This window comes from Cryptotermes secundus, unplaced genomic scaffold, assembly GCF_002891405.2.
Source record: "Cryptotermes secundus unplaced genomic scaffold, Csec_1.0 scaffold120, whole genome shotgun sequence".
In the NCBI taxonomy this organism is placed as follows: Eukaryota; Metazoa; Arthropoda; class Insecta; order Blattodea; family Kalotermitidae; genus Cryptotermes; species Cryptotermes secundus.
Window position 1 is genome coordinate 1,027,017 of NW_019742442.1, and position 26,029 is coordinate 1,053,045.

General features: G+C 37.2%; 2 protein-coding genes across 7 annotated transcripts in view; one reads left to right on the forward strand and one right to left on the reverse strand.

Annotated features, from left to right (window-relative positions):
• LOC111873069 (sodium channel protein Nach) overlaps nt 1-15,829 on the reverse strand; it is a 34,016-nt gene extending 18,187 nt beyond the window's left edge. The window contains exons 1-6 of the mRNA XM_033754968.1: nt 15,478-15,829; nt 12,567-12,758; nt 11,917-12,055; nt 10,070-10,200; nt 2,721-2,805; nt 1,908-2,009 (exon numbers count right to left, since the gene is read on the reverse strand). Of these exons, the coding sequence (XP_033610859.1) occupies nt 1,908-2,009; nt 2,721-2,805; nt 10,070-10,200; nt 11,917-12,055; nt 12,567-12,758; nt 15,478-15,605 (777 nt within the window). The 5' untranslated portion in view covers nt 15,606-15,829. The remainder of the gene's footprint in view (nt 1-1,907; nt 2,010-2,720; nt 2,806-10,069; nt 10,201-11,916; nt 12,056-12,566; nt 12,759-15,477) is intronic.
• LOC111873101 overlaps nt 3,825-26,029 on the forward strand; it is a 29,232-nt gene continuing 7,027 nt past the window's right edge. For 4 of the 6 annotated variants that reach the window (XR_004513975.1, XM_033754967.1, XM_033754965.1 and 1 more), the window contains exons 1-2: nt 3,834-4,078; nt 19,284-22,511. Coding sequence is in view for 5 of the 6 variants with exons in the window: in XM_033754967.1 (XP_033610858.1) it covers nt 19,481-22,510 (3,030 nt within the window). In the remaining variant the exon portion in view is untranslated. Of the gene's footprint in view, nt 4,079-19,283; nt 23,281-26,029 lie in introns of those variants that run through there. The other 2 variants (XM_023867518.2, XM_023867515.2) reach the window with 2 other exon arrangements.

The following is a 26,029-nucleotide window of genomic DNA, read 5'->3' on the forward strand; positions in this document are numbered from 1 at the left end:
ACAACGCGCTATCTGTGAAGAGGTATTTGGCAAAAAACAACATTCCAGTGATGGAACATCCACCGTATTCTCCGGACCTAGCACCGTGCGACTTTTTTCTCTTCCCAAAAATCAAGTCTGCGCTGAAAGGGACCAGGTTCGAGTCCGTGGATGCAGTGAAAGCAAAAGCGACGCAACTCTTGAAGAGCATAACACAAGATGACCTGCAGCACTGCTTCCAACAGTGGAAAATTCGCATGGAGCGGTGTAGGGATCGGGGAGGGGACTACATTGAAGGGGATAACATTTCGACTGTCTGATTTTTTTTAATAAAGGGTTAGAGCATGAATCCGGTTTCTTTATTGCCACACCTTGTATTTTAACACGGAAAACATTATACAAGTGTGCAAACGGATTGAAGCTGTTAGTAACAGAATATGTAACAATTTGTAATTATTGGTACCTTTGCTGCTAAGTTACTGAAGTTCTATTGTTGACCTTGTTACCATGGAAATTTGCTCAGTGAAGTACGAAGAAGAATCTGGATATATTGCGAGTGAAATACATTAATAAATGAGAGCCATATGGCTAATTCAGCTCCACTGTTTAGTGGATGTGTGTGCTTGTATTATACTTTGTTGAGACTTGCTTGTTGTAAGTGTGGCAGTATGTATGATGTCTGTGTTTTTATGAATTTTACTATGTTATAATGAAACTGTATTGATGATACGGATGTGTAGTCATCGTGAATTTGTAATGTGTGACATAGTTTATATCCAGTCCTATGGAGAGATGATTGGATCCATGAAGTGAAAATAAATGTAAATGTAAATATGACAGGCAAGCTGGCAGCATATGACATCTTCTGTCATATTCTATATTCAACTAATCTGTTGGTCAATTCTCTTTCCTTCAACAGTATATTTACCTAGGAAATGTGTTTAACTGAGCCATTATCTAGCTATACATGTTACAAACGTAATAATTTTCCTAATTTTACAGACTTTCAACTGCTTGCCATGGCGTTTTCAATGTTAATCATGAGAACCAAAGTTCTACAAATCAGATTATCAAATTATGCTGAAAAATCTGATAGAGTTGACAGCAAATTAGTTCTTTCTTATAGTACCACATCTGTTGGAAGTTAAACGATAAATGATATGAACTCCGTCCCAACTGCAAACAATATATTATATGTCCTTGATCTTGCTCTCCTTTACACTACATGTTTCGGCCTCAAACTGCCATCATCAGGTGTATACACTCACATTGCTGTTACACTGCATTTAGTTTAAAATTTAACATTTAAAAACCCATTGTTCCTTTCGTTGTTATTATCAACATCACTTCGTTGATATCTGTCTGGTTTATAGATTATTTTTGTTACACACATTAGCACTTATAAAATCTTTAGTTCTAATTTTAAAATCCTTTAAAATTTTTCTCTAAATTTTAAAATTTAAAATTATCAGGGTTACGTCTATAGTGCTGCAGCGGCTAGTTCTTGTTTCCAGCACTGTACAGGTGTTATTTTGTATAGTCTCCCTATGTGTGTGCCGCTGCTATTCTTTACTACATGTTGATAATAACAACGAAAGGAACAATGTGTTTTTAAATGTTAAATTTTAAACTAAGTGCAGTGTAACAGCAACGTGAGTGTATACACCCGATGATGGCCGTTTGAGGCCGAAACATGTAGTGTAAAGGAGAGCAAGATCAAGGACATATAATATATTGTTTGCACTTGGGACGGAGTTCATATCATTTATCATATAGAGTGCAACAGGGTGCTTAAATATAATACTGTTGGAAGTTATTTAATATATTTGCAGTTTCTCCACTTTCTTGAAACTAAGGAAAGTGAACACCAACCCAATGTAAGGCATAATAAATATCATGTGAAGATAAGAAAGTAACAATATGCTCACATTAAACAGCACAGTCCATGTCTCACCATACCCAAGCACAGACCATCTTTTATTACTCTCATGAATGGATATGAACACATCTGAAGAAGAATGCATGAATACCTGTAATTAACAAAAGGCAGTCACATCCATAGTTTTTAATTCGCTTAGTGGGGGGTGGAGTTCAACTGGGTCCAATTGGCACAGCAGCCACTGATTGGCCTATTGTAGCCTGCCCATGGTGATTATGATGATGGAGAATTTGGTGGAGTGAAGATTGGCAGGGGAAACCAAAGTACTTGGAGAAAACCCACCCCAGCGCCACTTTGTCCACCACAGATCCCACTTGACCAAACCCGGGCCTCCATGGTGGGAAGCCAGTGACTAACCACTTGAGCTATGGCGCAGCCCACATCCATAGTTGCTGTAACATTGTTTATAGCACTAGAAATAGAAAAGTTTCAGACATTTTAACATTTCAGGTTCGAATTTAAGAGATTAAATACTGCCCCCAAAGTTTTATTTGTTATACACTGAACTTTTATAAGCCTACATTTTATTTAGTAATATTCAAATACATCAGTAGCATGACAAGATAATTACACTTTAACTAACACTTTATTCAGTTACAGTCATGGGTGCCACCATGTAGGTTGGCAGGGGGGCTTACAAACTCACATTTATAAGCCATTGAAGACTTTCTACAGAATATGTCTTTTGCAGTTCTGTCCTCAAAATGAATTCATATATGTGTATATCTGCTTAAGTTGTAATCAAAGTCTAAGTTGGTGTAAACCAGCTTTAGTTAAAATCAATGTGAATAAATTTACTTACCCATACATTCCTTTTAACTCCAACTGTAAGAGTTCCAGGTCCTGTTTCTCTGCTGGAGATCATTTTTATTTGTTTTGAATCTTGTCTGTAATCAAACACAAGAGAATTTGCATTGTATGTCTCATTTTACATGCATTAGTTACTTTAAATGTTAATTTTGCATCATATCATTTGACTTCACTGCATCCTAATGCCAAAATATTTAAACTTTGACACATTCTGAAAGAATCAATTAGCTGTTTTTATGTTATGGTATTGTCCTGCATTCTGGTGTGCTGAAACATCATCAGATGGTCTTCTCTGCATTTATTTCTGGAACGGCCTCCTTACTGACCTTTTTTTTATTGCTATTGGGTTGGGACTAAGTCCTATGTACTGCAGCCACTTCTGGCCTATTGTACCAGCTCCAGATGATAGGTGAGGATGATTGTGGAGCAATTGGTGGAATGAATATTGGCAGGGGAAACCGAAGTACTCGGAGAATACCTGCCCCAGCACCACTTTGTCCACCACAAATCCCACTTGACCAGACCTGGGATCGAACCCGGCCCGCTGTGGTGGGAAGCAGTGACTAACCGCTTCAGCTATGGCGCGGCCTTACTGACCTTTAAATGAACTTCTGTGTTTTTATCCTATTTTCCTTATTAAAAAAAAAACTAAAAGGGGGCCAGTGATGTCACCTTGCTCTCTCTCTGTGTGACAAGACCGTAACTGTTAAGTAATAAATATCTGGCTGACCATCGGTCGCAATGTAAATTGGAAACACACTTCGAGAAGACAGTACAGAAGCGTTCATTCTAGCAACAATAAATATTACAGAAGTTTACAGCGTGGTTGTCACTTCAAGCTGTTCTTCAATGGTACTGGGTCTGTTCCATGGCAAATCTGTTCTCAAGTAGAAGTATTTCAAGCATAAATAGTTTTCGTAAGAAATTAAAAGTCAGTAAAAAAAATTCATTTGCATTTTCGTTAGTAATAATGAGTAAATAAACATGTTATAACGAAACATCATTAATTATATATGGACATAATTAACAGGCGCGTCTGGATGAAAACAGCAAGTTGGTTAATGACGTCACCAAGCCTAGCGAAAAGCAAGGTGAAGCACGCTGTAGGCCCTGTAGAGCTGTAGAGCTAGAGCGTTATTCACTGTCTTCACGGTTGTGTTAATCGAGCATGAAACGTATGTAGTGTACGGCTTTGGTGTGTTCCCAAAGGTCCGTGGTCTGGGTTTTGAGTTTCATATACTGTTTTTGGTTGCAGAATTAATTGCTATTAGTTACGAATAAAATCGGAAGGCTGGAATGAGTGCAACTGATAGCAGTAACCGCGGGATCACAAAATAACGATCAGGCGAGGTTAGTATTACTGCTGTATTGTAGATGAAATTGTGTTATAAGGTTGTGAAATTAATTTTCATTCCATAATTAGATTCCAGTTGATGTGATTTGCCACTGCCTAAAAGAAAGTTCTTTCTTTGTTTAATTCAGTGTAACATTGCAGCTGTGAAGCATAATTAATTAAGCATAGGGAAAAATTTGCCTGTTTAATTCTGTATATCGTGTACCTATTAAATGTACTGTGTTGCTTTTTACACCTCTTATATCAAAAGGTTGTACCAGTCAAATTTGTTTGGTTTGGATATCACCAGTGATTGAATTTTTTGTGTTGGTCTTTAGCAATATTAAGTATACTTGTGAAGGTCGGAACTGATTTAAACTATTGTAATTTTGCATATTTACCTTTACAAGTCCATTACAATTTTCTGGTGCATTTGACACATCCTGAGGACTGTGTTGTTTATTTCATATATTATAGTGCACAATATGGAGGCGTGCTAGCATAGTCAGTATAGTGACTAGATATGGGCTGGATTCCTGAGGGGTCAAAGTTTGAGTCCTGGTAGGACCAAGAATTTTCTCTTCTCCAAGTCGTTCATAATGGCCCTGGGGTTTACCTAGCCTCCTATCCAAAGGGTATTGGGAGCTCTTTCCCCAGGTGTAAAGCGGCAGGGGCATGAAGCTTGCCACCCACCTCCAGCTAGTTCTGAGGGCAGAAAAATGTGGATCTGTGTATCCACTCCCCAATATGCCTTCATGGTATAGTGCTTAATTAGTTAAGCATAGGGACAACTCTATATAATGTATATAATTAATGGGTTTACATAACTGCCTATACATTATATTATATTATATATTAAATTATATGTTAAATTGTTAATATTCAGAATTAACTTGACTTGTCCTATATCATGTACAATGATCTACAGTGACAAAATCAATCAATCAATCATTACATACAGTGTTTTGTAATTGATACATGTTTTGACCTTTACAAGGTCATCAGTTGGTCATGACTTACATTTTTGTTTGTTGAAATCCCTTTAAATTTTAAAACTGTTTGGTACAAGTTTAAATTCATAAAATGTACCCAGTTCCCTACTCTGTTAGAAGCTGTATGTGCTCATACACCTTTTGTTTCCAACACAGAAGTAATTATATTTTCTTTCAGTTAATTAGAAAATTTTCATATAATAACATAGGTATTTTTTTATAATTTATTTTATGATTATGTTAGTATAAAGACTGAGGCACAATAGATCACTGTGGTTGTGTTGCAAGGGCCAAGAAGACCCACGGGGAATGAGTAGATGCTGCTGTTGCTAGACACTAGCATCTTAAACAAGTTTCTGTGGCAACTGCTGATTCAGCAACAGAGGAAACTGTTTTCTGTGTGGTCTGTGCTGAGGTTATATAACGAGGACCAACTGGACAGGCCAGAGGCACTTTGACTTACAAGTCAGTGAACCCAGTCTCTGGTGTTTAACTAGGCCACCCTTTTCCTGGGGGATATAAATAAAGGAACCTGGCCCTCCAGGTTGGGGGAGTCTCAAATCTGAGGCAGTAAAATATGCTCATGGTCCCGCGAGACTGAGACCTGAGAATGACTGCACTGGTGAGGGCCAGCAGCAATTGTAAACAACAGACCCATCCTCTCGTCAGAGAGGATGTTACATAAGGACTATGTCTGCAAGTGTTTAGTTGGAAAAAGAAATTACTGGTCATGGGTCTCAAGGGGCTTGTCTCCGAGACGAGCTGATTGGCGGTGAACCACGAGTCACAAAGTAACTCTAAATCTGAGGCCAGAGGTATGTAGGTGGGGTGAGATACTTTGAGTCATAGGAGGTGATAGAAAGGGAACCCAGTGTCTGGAGGTATAACCGGGCCACCCTGTTCCTGGGGAATGTAAATACAGGGACCTGGCCCTCCAGGTTGGGGGAGTCTTGAATCTCAGACAGCAAAATGTGATCATGAGTCCTGCAGGACTCAGACCTGATGATGACTGCACTGGCGAGGACCAGCAACAGTTGTAAATGACAGATCCATCCTCTTGTGAGAGAGGATGTTACATAAGGGCTATGACTGCAAGAGTTCAGCTGAAAAAAATAATAGTTGTGGGTTTCAAGGGTTTGGAGCCAAGACAAACTGATTGGAAGTAAACCGTTAGTTGTAAAGTAACTCTGATTCTGTGTGTGAGGTCAAAGATGGAGAGCAGTCTGAAGGCTCCCACTGCCATGAGACAGTAAAATATGTTCATGGATCCTGTGGGACTCAGAACCAAGAATCACTGTGCTGGTGAGGGCCAGCAGCAGTCAGTCAGTGAGCAGGGCAGAATCAACAGTCAGTTGTAGGCTAGAGTCTGCTGTTAATGGTGTGTCTTGGGTTGTTGTTTGCAACAACTGTCTAGCAGTGACTAGTGATGACAGACAAACAGAAGACTTTGTATATGCCGTAGTTGTAGTTATTTGTATTTACGAGTTATAATTGTCCAATAAATTCAGTCCCCATGTCTAGTCAGTGACCTGTGAAGATATGATAAAAAAGGGATTGCTTATGTGTAAATTATAATTATATTTAAGTAGTCTTAAAATTATACAATATACATTTGTTCTCAGTAAAACAGTAGGTTTTGGTATGTAATATGGTTGTTCTGGCTTCAGCAGTATGTTGTTAAATTGTTTTTGCATAGGATTCATACTGGATCTGTTTCTGTCCTCGTGTTAGATGCTGGGAAGCACCTGCCCTGATGGTTCCATTAGAAAGAGCTTATGCCAAACACTGGACAGCCTAACTCTAGTCCAGTAAATTTCTGTTGGTCCTGGCCAGCACAGTCATTCTTAGTTTTGAGCCTAATTGGGACCCATGACCTAATTTATGTTTCTTCCAAGACTTTTAGGTATTTGGAAATGGCATCTTCTCTGTGACAAGAAGAGGGGTTTGTTTATCTGAGTTGGTGCCACATTTATTGCACCATACTTTTGCTGAACAACTTAAGTCATCATAACTATATATATATGTGCACCTGAGAACATGTTTTTGTCAGTGGGAGATAACAGGAAAATTTACAATAAAAACTGTGGAAGTGCATGTGAAGACTTGAAGCTGAGATAGAAAAGGAATTGGAAATCCGTAAGTCAATCAAACCAAGTCAAACACCAGTGCAGAAGAAAAATCACAGTTTTTGTGTTATACAATATCTGCCTACTCCTATTGTCATCTGTAGAACAAAATTTGAACCCCAGAATGAAACTCGTATAGATAATCTACGAAGAATCTGTCGACTGCACTCACCCTTTAAATTGCCAGTCTCTTTGCTGATAAGGGAATCCATATGGGAGGAATTTCTAAACAGAGTTGGCTGATTAGATTTGTGAAACATGCCATATGGACCAGTTCTGCATATTTCCTATACCTGCTGTTGCTTTCATTTTCCTTACAACCTACCCTCTGGCTTTTTCATAGCCATATTGGGCCATGAATTTTTTAGAAGACCCACTCTGAGATTATGCCATTGTTCACAGAACTGCATGGCTAGTGGTCCACCAGTTTCACTAGTGTGGCTTCTGCCACATTCACGGGAATGCTATAGATGCAGTGTGTTCTGTTTGTATAGTTCTCATGAGTGAAGAGTGGGCATAGTTTTTAACATTATCCTAATATAATGATTCTTTATGTTTGGACTTTTCAGAAATGCCCTTTATATAGGGGATAGACATAGAAGCAGGAAACTTCTTCTCTTTTTCAGTTCACACAAGAATGAGCTCTGTATTAGTTAGGATGAGAGTCCTAAGCATTTTAGTGCATCAGAATATGGGAAAAGCTAAGGAAAACTTAAAACTTCAAAATTGAATGATTTTGATTTTGTCACCGGAAGGAAAATATTCAACACCATATATAATTAGAATTATTGACTAAAGGGTGTGAGATGGGCAGGGCATATAGCATGCATGGAAGAGACCTCTGTTATTTCTGTTATATGTTAACGACTGGCCTAATGCAATATCGGATATATCCAATCAAGTTTTATATGCTGATGATACTAGTTTGATAATTACAAATCCTGACACTCAAATTTTTGAAAAAAATATAAGCACTGTCATACTGCAAATAAATAAATAAATGGTTTTATAGTAAATTATTATTATTATTATTACATTTGGAAAGAACTTTTTTCCTTCAATTTGTAACTAAAAACTCTAATGAAACAGATCGTACTTGTCCTATGTCATGTATAATGATCCATGGATGTGAAGTGAATAAATAAATAAATAAATAAATGAGAATATTCAAATTTCTAGTGTACATAATATAAAATTTCTAGGATTAACAATTGATGATACTTTATCATGGAATTGCCATGTTGAACAAATAATGCCTAAATTAAATGGAGCATCTTATTTAATTAGACTCTTGATATCACTCTTATCTCTTGAGTCATTAAAGATGGTTTATTTCTCATTAATTCACTGTTATAACGTATGGTATTATATTTTGCGGCATATCAACTCACAGTAAAATTATATTTAAAATTCAAGAAAGAATAATAAGAATTATTACGGGTTCTAGTAGTAGGGACTCTTGCTGTGATTTATTTCAGAAATGACATATTCTTCCACTCCAGTCACAATCTGTATTTTCTTTGCTTATGTTTTTTGTTTACAATAAAGAATTTTTTAAAACAAATTCAGATGTTCATGGGCTTAATACAAGATTTAATTATGATTTACATTTTCCAATAGCAAATTTCTCAATATTTCAGAAAGGAATTAGTTATACTGGTATTACACTTTTAAATCATCTTCCTTTGCCTCTTAAACAACTCGTAAATGACACTTCTAAATTTAGAGCAGCCCTAAAGAGATTTCTTCTCACAAATTCCTTCTACACCTTAGAGGAATATTATTGCTGGAAATAAAGATTTAGATTTTTTAATTTTATCGCTGCTTTTCCATAAAGGAAACGTTGTTTACATCATCTGTGCAATTGTGTACAGAGCAAATAATTAGCAATATGATTGGATAATTGTGACTGAGAATTAGGAATGTGAAAGTCATGAAAATGATGTACTTGTTTCGAAGCTGTTGACTGAAGTGAGGAATAAGAGAGTTTTAGTAGCAACAAGTACAAATAGATTGTTTTAAACCATAGATTGAGATTTTTAATTGGTATATTGTTTTATTATATAATTCTGTAATTTGGTTTTATGTTCTTATAGATTTATTTTAATTACAGATATTGTATACATAACTGACAACATTTATTTTATGATGGCTTGTTGCATATATGCAACATTATATTATGAAATATATACATATTATACATATACATATTATGAAATGTATGTCTTTTTGCTATGGCTTATGATACAGGTAGTATATTCTGTGACAAGGTCTATATCTTGTGATCTTGTGCCAATCTTTGAATGCAATAAATAAATGAGAAACGAGAAGAGGCATGCATGCAGGGTTCTGGTAGGAAAACCTGAAGGAAGGAGATGACTAGGAAGACCTGGATGCAGATTGGACTTTAGAGAAATAGGATGGGGGGTGTGGGCTGGATTCATCTGGCTCAGGATAGAGACCAGTGGTAAGTTCTTGTGAACATGGGAATGAACCTGTGGGTTCCACAAAATGCTGTAAATTTCTTGGATGGCTTAGCAGCTGTTGACTTCTCAAGAAGCGCTTGAGTTTTTGGAGTTGGTTGGTCGGTCGATCGGTTGGTGAGCAAGTTGGCTGGTGAGTTAGTAAGAGAAATGTTTCTGTTCATCGTTCACAAAGACTCAATAGGGCAACAAAATTTCGTTGAAATCTAAGATGGTTGTTTCACAAGCTGTGTTGATTAATGAAGCCGATGATACAGTGGCAGCACATCTTAACTCACATAGTTGGTGCAGCTGGGGAGGACATCTTGAAAATATGAGGAAAGAATATTGGCTACTATAGTGTAACACTTGATATTTCTCTTATGGTAGGTTGTTAAATGGTCGTGGAACTATAAGTAACAACTTACCTTGTGTGAATGGAGTTGACAGTATAGCATGAACCTGTTTCAGATATTAGGGGTAAGAAATTAGCACAGCAGTTGAATGGTTGGTCATTCCATTTGCAAAAAGCAAATACTTTGTCACATGGTGCAGGTATCTGTAATGATAGAAGAGTTATGTTATTTTCAGTGCAGTTGTTAAGATAGTATATCTGTGGAGTGTTTTCAGAATTCTGTCAACAAAAAGCTGTTACTATTACAGCTATATGCGAATATATGCTGAGGAGAATATTTAGAGCTAAGAAAGAGGAAGCAACAGGATAATATTTTTAAGACAGTTAAACCATGACCAAGGCATAGGTGGGTGAACAATATTAAAATGGATCTTAGAGAGATACGATAGGATGGGATGAATTGGATTGATCTGGCTCAGGATAGGGACCAGTGGAGGGCTCTTGTGAACACGTTAATAAACCTTTGGGTTCCATAAAATGCTAGGAAATTCTTGAGTAGCTGCAGAATTTGCGGCTCCTCAAGAAGGGCTCAACTCCATGAATAAGTAAAGTAAGTAAGCAAGCAAGCATGAGGGAAGTTAAAAATACATGGACATTTTAATTGGAAGACAACAAAAAGAAAAGATCACTCATTTGGGAAGGTAATATTACGCCTGTATTGGATTGGCTCAGAGTAGTGTCTATTGGTGGGCATTTGCAAACACAGTAATGAACATTCACGTTCCTAAAACTCAGTTATTTCAGCTATGTAGCTATCGACTTTTCTTCCTGTGTACTCTAATTGGACAGATGGATGGATATAGGTAAGTATAGGTGTAGATGAAGAAAGACAGGAAGTGGATATAAGTATATATGGATGGGTGAGTATGTTGATAGGCAGACAGGACAAGTGAGTGGATCAGGTGTGTTTCTGACAAAATTTGATCCTTCCATCACCATTCATCCCCTTACTAATTGCTCTTTATTGAAAAAAATGCACACTTTTTATATCATCTCAGATAGTTCAACAGGGAAGCAGTATGAACCCTTATAACTACTTCACTTAATATTGTTCATAGCCACTAGGGAAAAGTGTCCACATTTTATAACTCAGATTATAATATTGAATGATAGGATGGTTATTGAATAATAAATTGTACAGGGTGTGGAAGATGTGGTTGGCATAATTTTAGATACTTTCATGGCATTTGTATGTGGGGACTGAAGGAAACCACAAAAATCCTCTGTGAAGATAGCCTACCTTCAGGCTGAGATGAACTTGGGACCTCCCAAACATGAAGCATGATTGCTAATCACAATATTTGGTCATATCAGTATAGATTTTATGTCAACACCTAATTATTTTTTGTGACCATAATAGGAATTCCATGTTCTTAAAAATTGCTTTTTCAAAAGTTCATGCAGTTGCCACATTTATTTTTGGTTGTACAGTATTGTAAGGTAAGAAGGTTATGAAGCTTCTGATAACATGATATACACAACATCAGTTCGCTGCTTCAAAACTTGTTCGTTTAGAACATGCATTCAGACATGAAGGCTCTCCTTATAAAATGTAGATATGAAGGTTATAAATGAAAGCTTGAAACCAAACAGGTTGGCATAGTGGTAGTTCTCTTGTCTCACATTCTGGAAATGCTCAATTTTAATCTTGGCCACAATACAAGCTATTCTGACCGAGGTTTTGTGGTTTTCTTCAGTCACTGCAAGGAAATTCTGTGATAGTACCATGATTAGACCAGAACAGCTTTTTTTCCACATACTTATTCATCTCTCATCCTACCCTTTGACGCTGTCTAGTCTAGCTACCGACAGCATCATAAAATAGCCTACAAATTAATTTTTGGTGAACATCATACAAACCTCAAAATTCTTCTCGAATATTGTTGAGCAGTCCAGCCCTTTCTTACATTCTTCACATGAATGGCATGTGCCTCTGTAGTATATAATCTCTTTAAGAACTCTTACTAAATTGAAGTCAGTGTCCTCTGGGTAGTTCTTTCTAAGTACATAAAACAGTAAATTACTTTATGGTGTCATCTGGCAAGTTCAAGTGGGGAGGGAAGCTTGGAGAAGTGGGGGAGAAGGATGCTAGACAAGAGTAGCTGTAGATATGTAGTACTGTCAGCAAACTGATTGATACACACACACACACACACACATGCGTGCGGTATATATACATATACAAACTTAAAACTTTGCAAGGCTGCCATGTTGGTGATATTGATAGTGGGAAATTATGAGGTACAAAGAGGGGGGTGACCTGTATGGGCATAATATTCATACATGGTTCATAAAAATCATTTGCTTGGTTCAGAAATTATTAATGTGAAGCAGTACACAGACATGCAGGGAGGAAGGTACCAGAAGCCTATCTATCTATCTGTGTAAAATACAGAAAATAAATTAAACAGAAATTCATGGCACACTTTTCATATTGCATGCTGGTCTTGACGATGCTAAACATTCAGGAGAGCTTGATTTTAGACAGTTTTAAATTCTTGAAAACTTACTCAAAGTGATCCCATATATACTCTTCTTCTTCCTTTTCACAGACTGTGAATGCTGGAAATGTTGTGTTCCAGTGGAGATAGGTTGTTTCCACAACAAAACTTACAGAATGCTCTCTGAATTCTCTGTACGATGATAAAGTTACGATGATTGTACACCATAAGGATAAGGACACAGCAGTAGTCCAGAAAACTCTGTTACAGAGAAGTCAGATAATGTATGGGAGTATATGTGGATTGAAAATATGCAAGAAAACAACTAAGTAGATGAATGTGTTTAGAGAAGTATAGTAAAATTTTTCGTACTGATGTGGATTGTGGATTTCTGTTTTGATGACCGTTATTATGCTTGTGTTACTATGTATACTGTGATTTATGAAAAGCTAAGATATAGTTGTCATTACACTTATGTAGGGGATTTCAGATAAAGCATCATACTTTTACACGCAATATTGATAATACAGTTCTATCAACAGTGTAACTATTTTACTCTTTCTGTTTCAGTTTCCCTTTTACAACATGTTTCAGCCCCAGCCAGTCATCATGAGATATCTTAATTTGCCAAAACTGTTATAGTATATTGAATATCACACATTCACTTCACATGTAACTACAATATTCCATGAAATTAATGTTGTAGTAACAATCTGGCTAACATCAGTTGAATTACCATATGCTGTAATCTACTTTCTATTAAAATTTAAGATTTTTTTTTTTATTGCTAATGGGGTGGGACTAACAAGGGAATGGTCTGATCCTACATGTCAAAACCTGCCCTGATTTTTTTTTTCACTGCAAGAATATACACAACAAAATCCGCTGCCAGAATTTTAGCTGCTAATACACACTGCAAGTATTTTTTAAAAATTGCCGAAGTTACTCATTTTTTCTGTATAGGGAACCGCTTGTACCAGAGGTTTGTACAACCCCAGCCTGGGCTGTGAGACAGCCGTGTTGCATATTGCATACTGCTCTGGCTCTGCTAGGGGTGGTCATTTCTCCAAGGGTCTGGCAGGCTACAATATTGGCCATGTTCAGCAATTTTGAAAAAATAATTGCAGTGCGTATTAGCAGCTAAAATTTTGACAGTGGATTTTGTTGTGTGTACTCTTGCAGTGAAAAAAAAAATCAGGGCAGGTTTCAACATGTCAGATCAGACCATTCTCTTGTAAGTCCCTTGTACTGTGGCCACTCTTGGCCTATTCTACCATCCCCAGATGATAGATGAGGGTGATTGTGGAGCAGTTGGTATAATGAAGATTGGCAGGGGAAACCTGTTATTTTTGTTACTTCCACGTGGATCGAATGATAAGTAAGAATCAGTGTTCAATCTAACCCTGCTTTATTAAGAGTAACTTTTGATACACAAAAGCGTTTTATATATATTCACACACATAACCATGGTAACACATAACAATAGAGAAATTAGGAACAGCGCATGTAGCACAGTCTATTATAAAAAATTGTTTACTACGACGTTGCCAACTCTAGCATTATATTTTAACATTAGAGAGTTGCCAACATATCAAAACCGAAGTACTTGGAGAAAACCTGCCCCAGCACCACTTTGTCCACCACAAATCCCACTTGACCAGACCTGGGATTGAACCCAGGCCACTGTGGTGGGAAGCCAGCGACTAACCGCTTGAGCTATGGCACGGCCTTCTTTTTTCTTAAAGTGTTGTAAAATTCCTTTTGCACCTCACTAGAGCGTTGTCCACTTGTCCAGATGATGTATTTTGATCCTTTCCATGGATGTTTATATTGTAGCAGCCTGCGGATTTCTATACGTGAGCCTGTTGTTGCATTTTGTCCCTTGTCTGTATGTTGTTCTCTCCACCAGTGTATGGTGTTGTCCTCTCTTGTAGTAGATGTTGTCTATTGTTAAAGCTTCTTAGATTCTTAATCTCAATGATATAGGTGAATCACTGCTACCCACTGGCTATAAGGTGTGTTGGGCCCCATAGCTGGTTTAGATGTGGTGGTGAGGGAAGAAAACCCCTGTCCTACCATGAATCAAACCCCAGTTGCCAGTCTATAGTGTTTATTGACTGAGGTACCATGGATTCAGTTTATATAATTTTCCTGTCTCCAGACGTTGAGATTAAGTAATTAGAAATCCTGCTTTAGCTTCACATTTGGCTGTCCTTATTGAGGTTTTCTGTGGGTTTCTGTACTTTCTTTGTGCAGATGCTGACATAATACCCCCAATTATCTCATGACTTTTCTTTCCACATCCTTTCCAATTTGTTATTCACTGATCATAATGGTTGCCTTATATTGTAACACTGGTTTGCACCTGAGGTGGGCAGTTCCCCTTGGGATTGTGATATGGCATTAAATATGTAAAATTTGAAACAAAATAAAAATAAGAGCCCTCTTATTTTATGGTCATGATGTGATAATGATAAGAGATATATGTGTTGGTTATATATATATATATATTGTTAGGAACAAAAATGTTAGTGAAACAAAATAGTATACAATCAGCAATTTCCTTCCAAGGAGTAGCTTCTTATATCACAGAGATGCAAAAAACCAACTGAATAGATTTATGTAGCAAATTAACATAAACACATAAATTGGTTATTACAATGTTCATGTAAAGTAAGTTAAAGTTTTCCCTATGCTTAAATAAATCTACATTTTCTTGACCTTGGCACTAGTTGGAGATGAGTGATCAGCTACATGCCCCTACTGCTTTAGCCCAAGGAAAGAGCCCCTGGTACTCATTCGACTGGAGCCTGGGTGTATCCCAGAGCCGGTTTGAACGAGGTGGAGAAGTGGAAATTCTTGACCCTACTGGGACTCCAGATCTGAACCCTCATTTGTCCAGCCCATAGCCAGTCACTATCCTGTCTTTGTTATCCTGGGCCTAATGTTAATGTAACATTAGAAGATTCAATTTCCATACCTCTCAGTCCAGTGACGATCTTCTTCTGCTATGTAATACAATCCGTGAATTGTGCTGTGCCTAAAATACTCTTTGATATTCTTTAAAATATGCATTGCAGAGGATGCTGGTCTTGTGCCTGGAATCATTTTTCAAGTTTACCAGTGATTTGAATTTAACAAAGAATCCTTACACAGCACTTTGCTGAAACTACTGTAATATCCTGTTTCTGAATTGTTGTCATAATGAAGTATTGTGTGTTTGAAAATGGGCGTGTGGGTTAACATAAAAATGTTTTATGTGAAAGTGGGTGTGTGTTTGTTAACACAAGAATGTTTTATGTACTGATGAAATTTCTTGAATTTAGTGGTTCTTGCTAGGAAAGAGTGAAGAGAAATCTGAACGTTCAGTGTTTAGGCTCAGTGTCTTGGCAGAGATTTATAATTAATAAATTAATACCATATAGTTACATAATTAAGTGAGAAATCCTTTGTTTTCTTGTCTTCATGTTTTGTGGGTAGAAGTTGTGCCCTTTATAGGCAAAGTGTTACTGGAGCAATGTAGTTGAATTGCATGACCTGAAGCACTTTACTGAAATACATGCTTTTTCCATTTGGATTCATTTATTTGTGCCATTACTTACAGTATTGATTTTTTTGTACTCAACGAAACATAAAAATCAGATTATCGTCATTGTATGTATATGAGTATGCGATATGAATTTTTAGTATTAATTTTCTCCTTTATTACAACATAAAGAGCTTGAAAAATCCTATTGTTATCATTTCTTATGCTCAGTCCACATAATGAATATGTGATATACCTGACTTCTGAATTGTGTTCAACACCAAGAATGAGAGCAGGGAATTGGAACCTCCTGTAACAAAGTCTTCAAAATGACATGAACATTTACTGCATCCTTGAACTGACATCCCTTCAGCTGTTCCTTGCAGAAAGGGGTAAAAATATTACATTGTGAGACTGAGAGAATGTGATGGGTTGGTTAGTACAAAGAATGCTTTGTGATATTGTTACACAGGAACAGGAAGTCTTTGGCCACACATTTTTGGACACTTGTGCCTGCTATAGATGGTTCAGCACCTTGTGCCCCTCTGTGTTGGCAGTAGTACCCTCAAGAATAAAGTCATGGTGTCTGTATAAAAAAGACTTTCACTTTCTCCTTCAAGCCAACGTGTCAGAAGTTCTTGGATCTTAGCAGTCATGACAATTTCCATACAGACACTACCCCGTATTTTGGGAATCATGCCAGAAACAATAAATTTCATATATAAACAGTGTACTTTCTTATGGGAAAACTTCAGCTATACTATACGTGATTTTGTATTTATATCACATATTCCATATCCTGCAGTCATTTTGACTAACTCTGGATCCAGGGAATGTAATGCTATGTAATGTAACCTGTGACGGTCTTTTATAGGAAGTTTACATAGTTATCTTCTGTATTGTGAAATTCCTTTTTTCTTCATGAGTCACTGTTCCTGCATTAGAATTCTTCGTATGATGTGCTGGTAGATGTGATTATCTTCATATTCTCACTATGCTCAAAAAAGGACTTGGGAAATGTCAGTGTTGAAGGATACTTCCTGTCTGGCTGATGAAGTGCATCTGAGCTAGGATTATTGAACAAAAATTTGGAGTCATGAATCTGTACCATGAAATAGGCAGTGGCTGCTTCCATCCAGTTATTCAGTCATTCTTCTGTTGATACTGTATAAGTGATGCAGTTCAGAATACATTATTAAATAAACCAAGTGGCAAAGTTATATGCTTTTGTGTCTTGACATACTAAGAGTGCCATTTGAAAGTTTGACTTCATGTATGTTAACATTTATTGTCTGCATTTAAATCTCCTGTCACCACAGGACTAGTGCTTGGAATTACATAAGTGTGGTGATAATGGTATTTATATTGTATATAATGGGATTCTAGGCATGCTGTGGCCTACTGAACCAGCACGTATATCAGCAAGTTGTATGCTGTAAAGGTTAAACAAGTTCAGGATTACTGGGTTTTTGGACCTTGTCCATCGTTTGGTGTTCTGGATCTGTTTCTTAATGTATTATATTGTGGAAACTGCCCACATTCAAGCAAACATTACAGTGACAGCTCAGGTGCCATTGCTTAGCAACGGTGAGTAAACAGTAGTTGCCATATAAAGCCGGGTCCAGACTTGTTGCGTATCATCCGATACAACATGACAAAATTTTGCATCTAGACTTGTTCCATATCTCCATTGCGTATCACCCGATGCAACGCAACAGAATTTCTCTTCCCAAGAAGGCAACAAAGAAATGACGAGCTGAATCTCAGTTTTGAGCCAGATTTCAATCAGCAATGAGTACACCTAACCTGAAGGTAGTGGCCGTGTACATCTATCTTCACTATACTATAAAGGAAAGAAGAAAGAAATCACAACATTTGTGGATATCACTGATCTGTGCCAGTAGGGATGCAATGCGTGAACGTCCGGACTGGCACCACTGCAACGCGTGTTGTCCCTTTCATGCGACGGGAAAAGACCGCCAAGTGAGCAAACAGCCCGATGCATATCACCGTATCAAGATTTTGCAATGGAAGGATGATACGGGGTACTGTAGACAGAATCTCATTGCTGTAATGCGAATGAGGTACCTATCACCTTTAGTTTCCGGTTCATCCCCCCTTTTTCCTGAAAAGTAAGCCTTTATAGTAAGCTTACTGGCGCCCAGCATTCATGTAACAAATATCCTGCAAACAGTTATCCACAACAACAAAAAGGGTAGCAGAACTGGATAAGAAGGACACAGCAGCAATCTGCAAACTCGGCGTACCAACAGGTGAGAGGGAACGGCTAGAGGAGCAGCTGCAACCAGCAACCAAGGGGCCAAAAGGACGGTTATAGAGGGAAGGTGGAGCCTAACGTGTAAGCAAACGGTTAGAGAGGGAAGGTGGCGCCCAGTGTGTAAGCAAATGGCTACAGTACCGTCCACACTGATACGATACAGGGATACGCAACAAGTCTGGACAAGGCTTAAGGTTTACAACAATATGTGACTATGGGAAACATCTACGGTGGATCGTGTGCTAGCAGATCGCAAGCTAGAAACCATTTGCTGCCTAGCAACAGCTGACTAAACAGCTGGTGATAGGCAAAGCCTGCAACAATATGGACAGTGACATGTTTTCTATAGTTCCGACTCTTGACATTTTCCAAGGCGCACACTGATTCGTGATTTGCACATGGCATTCGAAATCCCGTACATATATGACTATATAACAAAATTATGCGGGTAACAAGCAGAAGTCATACAAAATCATGATAATAAAAATGTTTGCAACATTGGACAAGGCGAAGCCCGACACAGAAAGTATAAGAGGCTTAAACTTGGTGGCAGTCAAGCATACGACAGTTCAAGTGAGTAGACTGCCGTTGTGGCAGAAGTGGCTAGAAATAGGGCATAATCTGCTGTGCTGAGCCTGGACTGACAAGAGGCCCTTTATATATTTACTACATTCGTTATCATGTTTAACATGTAAAATGTAAATATCCTTTACGTTATGACATGTGACTTACTACTGCAGACAGTGACTCTGACAAAAGACAGACCCATCCTCTCATCAGAGAGGGTGCCCCACAATAACAAGACCTAAACTGTCAAACATTTATAAATATTCATTTGTGTTTTTTAGAATACCAGATGATGGACAAAGTTGAAAAATCCAGCAGTCTGAGTGTTACACCACTGTCAAAACCATTTAGTTAAACAGGTTGTTTTACTGTGTCATTGTGATCTGGCTAATTTTTTTCTCCCATGCTTTTTCAGATTTCATCTACTGATGCTGTATCTAATTCAGGAATCATTTTCATTTTAACAACATACATTTGGAAGCAAATATTGTTTGTGCCTGCTGTGAGGAAAAGAAGTTAAGCATTGTGCTGTAAAAGTTCAAGTACTTTTTGAGCATTTTGTTAATGCTGAAGAAACAGTCATAACTGTTTCAGTTGGTGTAAATCGCGAGTATGTCAGTAACCAGAGATCAGAATGTTGCATCTAATACCAGTTTATTACTTGATATACCTCTCAAGAAAAGGAAAGGTTTAAGGTTTCATGCATCTTTGCCACCTTCAGCTGGCTCTAATACAGAGCAGAAAAAGAAAACAGATACATATATAGTAACATACCATGATGCAGACATTTCACATGCAACACCTGTTAAAAAAAGGATTTGTGAATCTTCTTCAGTATGGGCTGATGATGGTAATGTGGACACTATATGCATAAATCCTTATTTAAACCATGTAGGAAGTAATGTCACATCACATGAAGGTGAAACAAGTCATGTCTCATTAGTACAAAAAGGAAATGGTCAGATGTCTATATCAGATTTAAACACTGCAGACCACAACCAGAAAGCACAGGCCAATTTCTCTTCTTCTCAGAAATACTTTCGTATCCTTGATGAATTGCGTGGCATAGCTTCAGATGTTGACAAGCCTCTGTGTGTCCTTGATTTAACAAGGAAGGCATCAGTTCCCGAATATTCAGAAAAGTCTGGAAACACAGATGCAGATATGCAGTTTAGATCGGGTGGAACAGGCCACAGCCTTGTGACACAAAAGGGAAATTTTACATTGCCTATATCAAATTTAAAGGACAAGGCAGCACATGCCAGTCATTCTTCAGCATCTTCTACATACTTTCAGGTGTTTCCTGTATCAAGTGATGGCTTGACAGTAAACAAAGTGGTTTATGAATCTTCAGAAATTTCTGGTAACAGAACCTCAGGCACGCAAATTAAGTTTGATCCTCCACCTTCTTCAGGATCATGGGAAGATAGGTGTCTGTTTCATAACAACTCACATTCACAAAAAAGATGTTCATCATCTTCAACACCAGTTGGGATATATGAAAAGAGTTGCCTCCGAACTCCGGTTTTTGACATCAGTCCAGTGGTTCATCAGTTCAAAACTGGATTCACCCCATCACTGAAGTTGTTTGAAAATAAGCTTCATCCAAGTTCAAAATTTGGTATTGAGCCGAAGCTTGCTGAGAAGCAGTCACATGCTTTGCGCATGTCATTAAGGTCATATAGAAGTGAACCTCATCGAGGATCTGAATTTAACATTCATTCGAAAATTGCTCAACCAAAATCAGGCTCACCTCCATCTGTGACGTTTAATGAGAATGATATTTCTCATATTTTTCAATTGAATGCTTGTGCAAAGACTGAAACATTGTTCTCTTCAGTTTCTCAGCAATCAAATTCCTCTGAATTTTTCCAAGATAATGACAAGCAGGGTGGTGCAGATAATTTTGTTGGGAGTAAAACGAACTGTATTAAATCAGATTCATCCAAGAAAGATCAAGGGATGTTAGTACCTAAAAGCAAATTACATCAGTTCAAACCCGACTTAGAGCATATAACACGAAGGACCCCACACTCTGAAATTGGTGCAGAAAGAGAAGGTGATGCAGTATCAAAGCAAGAGTCATATTGCAGGTACAAAAAATCCCAAGGTAATTCTAATAAACAAATTGCTGAAAATAAATCTGTTAGAGGACATCAATATCATGGAGAGGAAATGGACACTAAAGAAGGAGAAAGTTCAATAGAAAAGAAAGTGTTTCAGCACAAAGATAACAGTTATGTTCCAAAAGTTCCTTGTTATAAGTCTGGGATTGTACCAATGACATGCAGAGAAGAACAAGATGTCATGAACCATTATAGGGTTGTGGATCAAGACATAAATAAAGATAGCAGGAAGCATTCAGGAGAGAAGGCTACTGTGTGTATTGATGATATACATACATTATTTGATGAAGAAAACAGTTATGGAAACAATGATTATGAAAAGTCAGTCCCTGTAATAGGTGATACAAATGCTGGGATCAGTGTTCATGATATTAGTGATAGTTCTGAAGACAATGATGATATTGAAATTGTTCATTGTGTTTCTAAGTCAAATATAGGTACAAGAGATTATTCTGTTCAACAAAAAGAACTGAATTATACAGACAAACCTACGAGGAACAATAAGTTTGAAACTGCAGATCGAAAGTCTTCAAAGAAATATAATGGGTGTGTCATTCCAAATAGTTCAGGTAACTTGATAGATGAACTGAAACGTGATGCACAGCAGCCTTATTACAGAAGCAGTAAAGCATATGATGATATTGTTACGAATGGGTTTTGTGTTCAGGCTTCCACTTCTGTGACACCCTTATGTCTCAAAATGCATCATCAAACTCCAACCCCTACACCTCAGGTGTTACCAAATGGTGTTTATGATTTGAGTTGTAATACAGTAATTCAAAGCATAGGTACGCCATCCTCTTTGTCCTCAGTATGTAGTTTTGAATTGCCACGGAAGAGATTAGCCTCTCCAGTTCATAGTTTTAAAGTTCCTCATGGAAAATCACAGAATGTTGCATCTCCATATCCATCTTCATCAGATGTTCTCTCTGCATCAAGTTTAGTTGATGCAGGCAGTAGTTCCACGCTACCTGACAAGAAAGGTGGTCATGAGCATGAAGAAAGTGTGTGGAAACCAGCGATTTCAAGTTCTAGCACTAATAACTTTGTGGCCTACAGTCATAAGAATATCATTAGTGTAGATTGTAACTCTCAAGAGAAGTCTTTTGAACCTGATAATCAAGAGAATTTGGTGCCATTGAAAGTGATCCCACAACTGACATCAGTACATGACACTGCATTGGGAACACTGGGAATTTCACATAATTTGCAGGATGATAAAGAAATATTCCAGAAGGAAGAGATTTTAACAAATGTATCAGATTCAGATGGGGAAAAGAAGCAGAAAAGTATTGCTGAAGACAAGACTGAAACACAAAAAGGTCTCAGGCATGAGTGGGAATGTGCAATATGCTTGGAAGCAGTAAACAGTAAGCGAGGAATATCTGCCACTGTGTGTGGTCATGTATATTGCACTCCCTGTATTACAGAAGTAGTGTGCAAGAGGAAGGAGTGTCCAACTTGTCGGAAAGCTCTTGCTAGTGCTCAGGTGCATCCATTGTATATTTTTGGCTGAGGTAAGGTGTCAAAGGACTTTCTGACTTACCAAGAAACTTCTTTCAAGCTTATATTAATAATGATCACTTTTTGTAATTGTAGTGTAAGAGCCTTGAATGTAGACCATACGGCTTTAAAATCATGTGTCAGTCTAGTGATTGATGATCTGCTGGATACATTAATCAGAATTTAACCTGTAAAGTTATTGAGGTTTTCTCAGGGACTTTTCATCAGTGAGAGGGCTTCTGTGATCCTCTTTCTTATGATTTTCAGCATCCAGCATTTCTGGGGATGTAAGAAACTCCCTAATTCTTTCCTTTAATATAATCCTTAACTATAGGCTGAAATTTAGCATCTTTTTTTGATATATACCCATATTTTTTAAACAGGCTGTGGGCATGTGTGGCTTCTGCTCCTCTTTGGTTCTCATTGTATGATACGTAACCTGAGCAGGTGTCACATCATTGTTAAATAAATTAATATAGTGAGATTAATGAAATGTGATGTTTTTGCAAGGGAAGAAATGGCTTAATTATATTAAGGGCAGAATTTTATACTGAAGCCTCCCTCCTCTGCCTCCAGAAAGAAGGTGCCACCAGCGTTAAATGTCAGAGAGGATGGATTCTTGTTTGAAAGAAGTTAGCTTTCAGAATACCAAACTATGCAGTGTTCATCTTGCTGTATAACTTTTTTTGATTTGAATTCATGTTCAGTATATCCATTTTAGAAAAGTGAACAGAAAATAACGAAAATTGGAAACTTCAGATAAAATAAAATATGCGTGCATAATTTAGTCTCCATCATTTATTTAATATTTGTGTTAATAAACAGAGTAAAGGTAAAGTTGTTCCCGTGCTTAACTAACTGAGCACTGCGCCATGAAGGCATGCAGAGGAGTGGATGTATAGATCCCCATTTTCTTGACCTTGGCACTAGTTGGAGATGAGTGTTCAGCTTCACGTCCTGGCAACTTTACCCCTTGGGAAAGATCTCTCAGTACCCATTGGATAAAAGGTTGGGTGAACCCCAGAGCTAGTCTGGACAATGTGGAAAAGAGAAAATCGTTGCCCCACTGGGACTCGAACTCCGACCCCTTGGCCATCCCAGCCCATAGCCAGTCGCTATACTGACTACGCTACCCCAGTTCCAATAAAAAGACTACTGTTATGATATATTGTCATATACAACCAGAAGAAAAGACCTTACAGAAGTGAAGTATATGGAGGAAAAATTCAGTGCTCATGTTTGCTGAAAATGAATGCAACAAATGTTATTTATAGAGAATTTCATTGTTCATAATGAAATTAATTTTAATAATGAATTTATAGCGACAAGACCACCTGACCTCTGTGGTCTAGTGGTCAGAGTTTGTGGCTACAGATCCAGAGGTGCTGGGATCGATTCCCGGCGCTACCAGATTTTCTGAGAAGTAGTGGGTCTGGAACGGGGTCCACTCAGTCTCATGAGGATAATTGAGGAGCTGTTTCAAGGAAATAGCTGCTCCGGTCTAGAAAACTGAAATTAATGGCTGTGGTGATTTGTTGCGCTGACCACACAGCACCCTCTATCCGCTAAAGTTGGCACTAATGACGCTGACAAGGGGCGGTCCCTTGGTCTGCATAGTTCACTTCAGACTAAAACCACAGAGTTTTTTTTTATAATGACTAGACAGAAAGGCTTGTGCAGATATTTTATTCCAGAAAATATAAAATTTACTTACATGCACAACAGTTTATGTACTGCTTAATCAAATAATTATTTGAGAGGCTACTTTAATTTAAAATTATATAATAAAATAGTGCTGTATGTTGATTTTGAGTTCTGTAGTCAAATTGACATTTTCATCCAATTAAGTCCTACATGTTATACACATGTTTACAGGTCTCTCAGGTATGTTATCTTCCTTGTATGCCTTTGAAAAGGTTTAAAATTTCATTCTTATTATCTCTGATAGTGATGTCTTCATCTCTTCAAGATACATTCCTGCCAATTCATCATTCCTGGTAATCAAGTTTTGAGTTGGGACATTTAGAAGGGTTTTCTTTCATAATTTACAATTTAAGCCTTCAGTTATAATTCCTTATATCTTCTGTAACTTATATATTTTTGTATGTACTGTTGCTTGTAATAGAATTATTATATTTATTACACATTCATTCATTCATTCATTCTGTAATCATATGATGATTATCAGTTAATTTCCCGTCAGTGTTTGTAAACTGTATACCTGCATTATTAATTTTTCTATGTGTAACTGACTTTATAATGCTCCAGGTGGTTTTCATTTTGTTACTAGAATTATGTGTATTATAATGAAGATTTTAGCTGCTTTAATAAAATTGGCCAAAATTTTTCAGTATGTTTTATAATGATATTTTAGATTTGGTTCATTACTATTCCTAAGAGTTAAATAGAGCTCTGTTTGTGCTGATATGAAATCATTATACCACCTATGATCGAGGGATTATATTTAATTTTAATCATAACTTTTTTTTTAAGTTAGAGAATAGTATTCTTAGATAAGTATTAAGAAAGGAATTGAATATTGTATCAACATCCTGATCATGAAAATACTCTTCCAAGTTTCATAACTTAATTGGATCAAAAACTCATTCATAGAGGAGTGCAACTGTATGTGTTTGTAAGTTGCTATTATTTACGTATATAATCTGGCCATCATGATCATACAGACCATTAGCAAGCAGACTTATGGTATAATTTCCACTTCTCTTAAGATCAATAAAAATGTTATCAATTGTAGAGATTGAATTATTTTGGATTCTAGTAGGAAAGTGCACTGTACTTGAGAGGTTAAAAGAGATAATAAGGTGTGTAATTGTTTTTTCCTATTATTGTCAACAAGATAATTTATGTTTATATCGCCATAGATAATAAATTCTAAATCAATATTATATAGGGATTTTAGAATGTCATCTAAGCCATTACCAGGTGGAGCTCTGTAAATGGATAGAATACAGATATTGCCAAATGGAAGTTGAAGTTTAACTGCACAGACTTCTAAGTCTTGCTCTTTAAAAAATTTCATTTAAGTTAACATTTGAAAATTTTAATTTTTCGTGTACAAAATACATACTGCACCTTGTCTAAGATGTTGTCTGCAATATTTAGCACCAAGATTGTAATGCTCTATATAAGTGTGATCTAAGTCCGGGTAATCTAGGTGATGTTCCCTTAAACATGACAAATATGGCAGTTCAGGATACAAGGAACTTAGTGAGTTATTATCAGAAGAATATAGTAAAAATCTGTTGTTGTCATAAGACTGAATGTGGATTCTCAAATGATCTTGGTTTGATTCAGCATTTGGTCTGGAAGTATTATTTTAATATGTCTAAAACTATTAGTCCTGAAGTTACAAGCTGAGCCAGAAGTGTGCTTCTCCATAAAAAAATCCTCATTTCTTGTTAAAGGAGTTCTCCTTTGTCTAGTAGACATTCTATTTCCTACTGTTTTTTTCGTTGAAGTTGGTTCAGGCTTCTCTGAAAGATGACTCAGATTTAATTTTATTGGGCTTGTT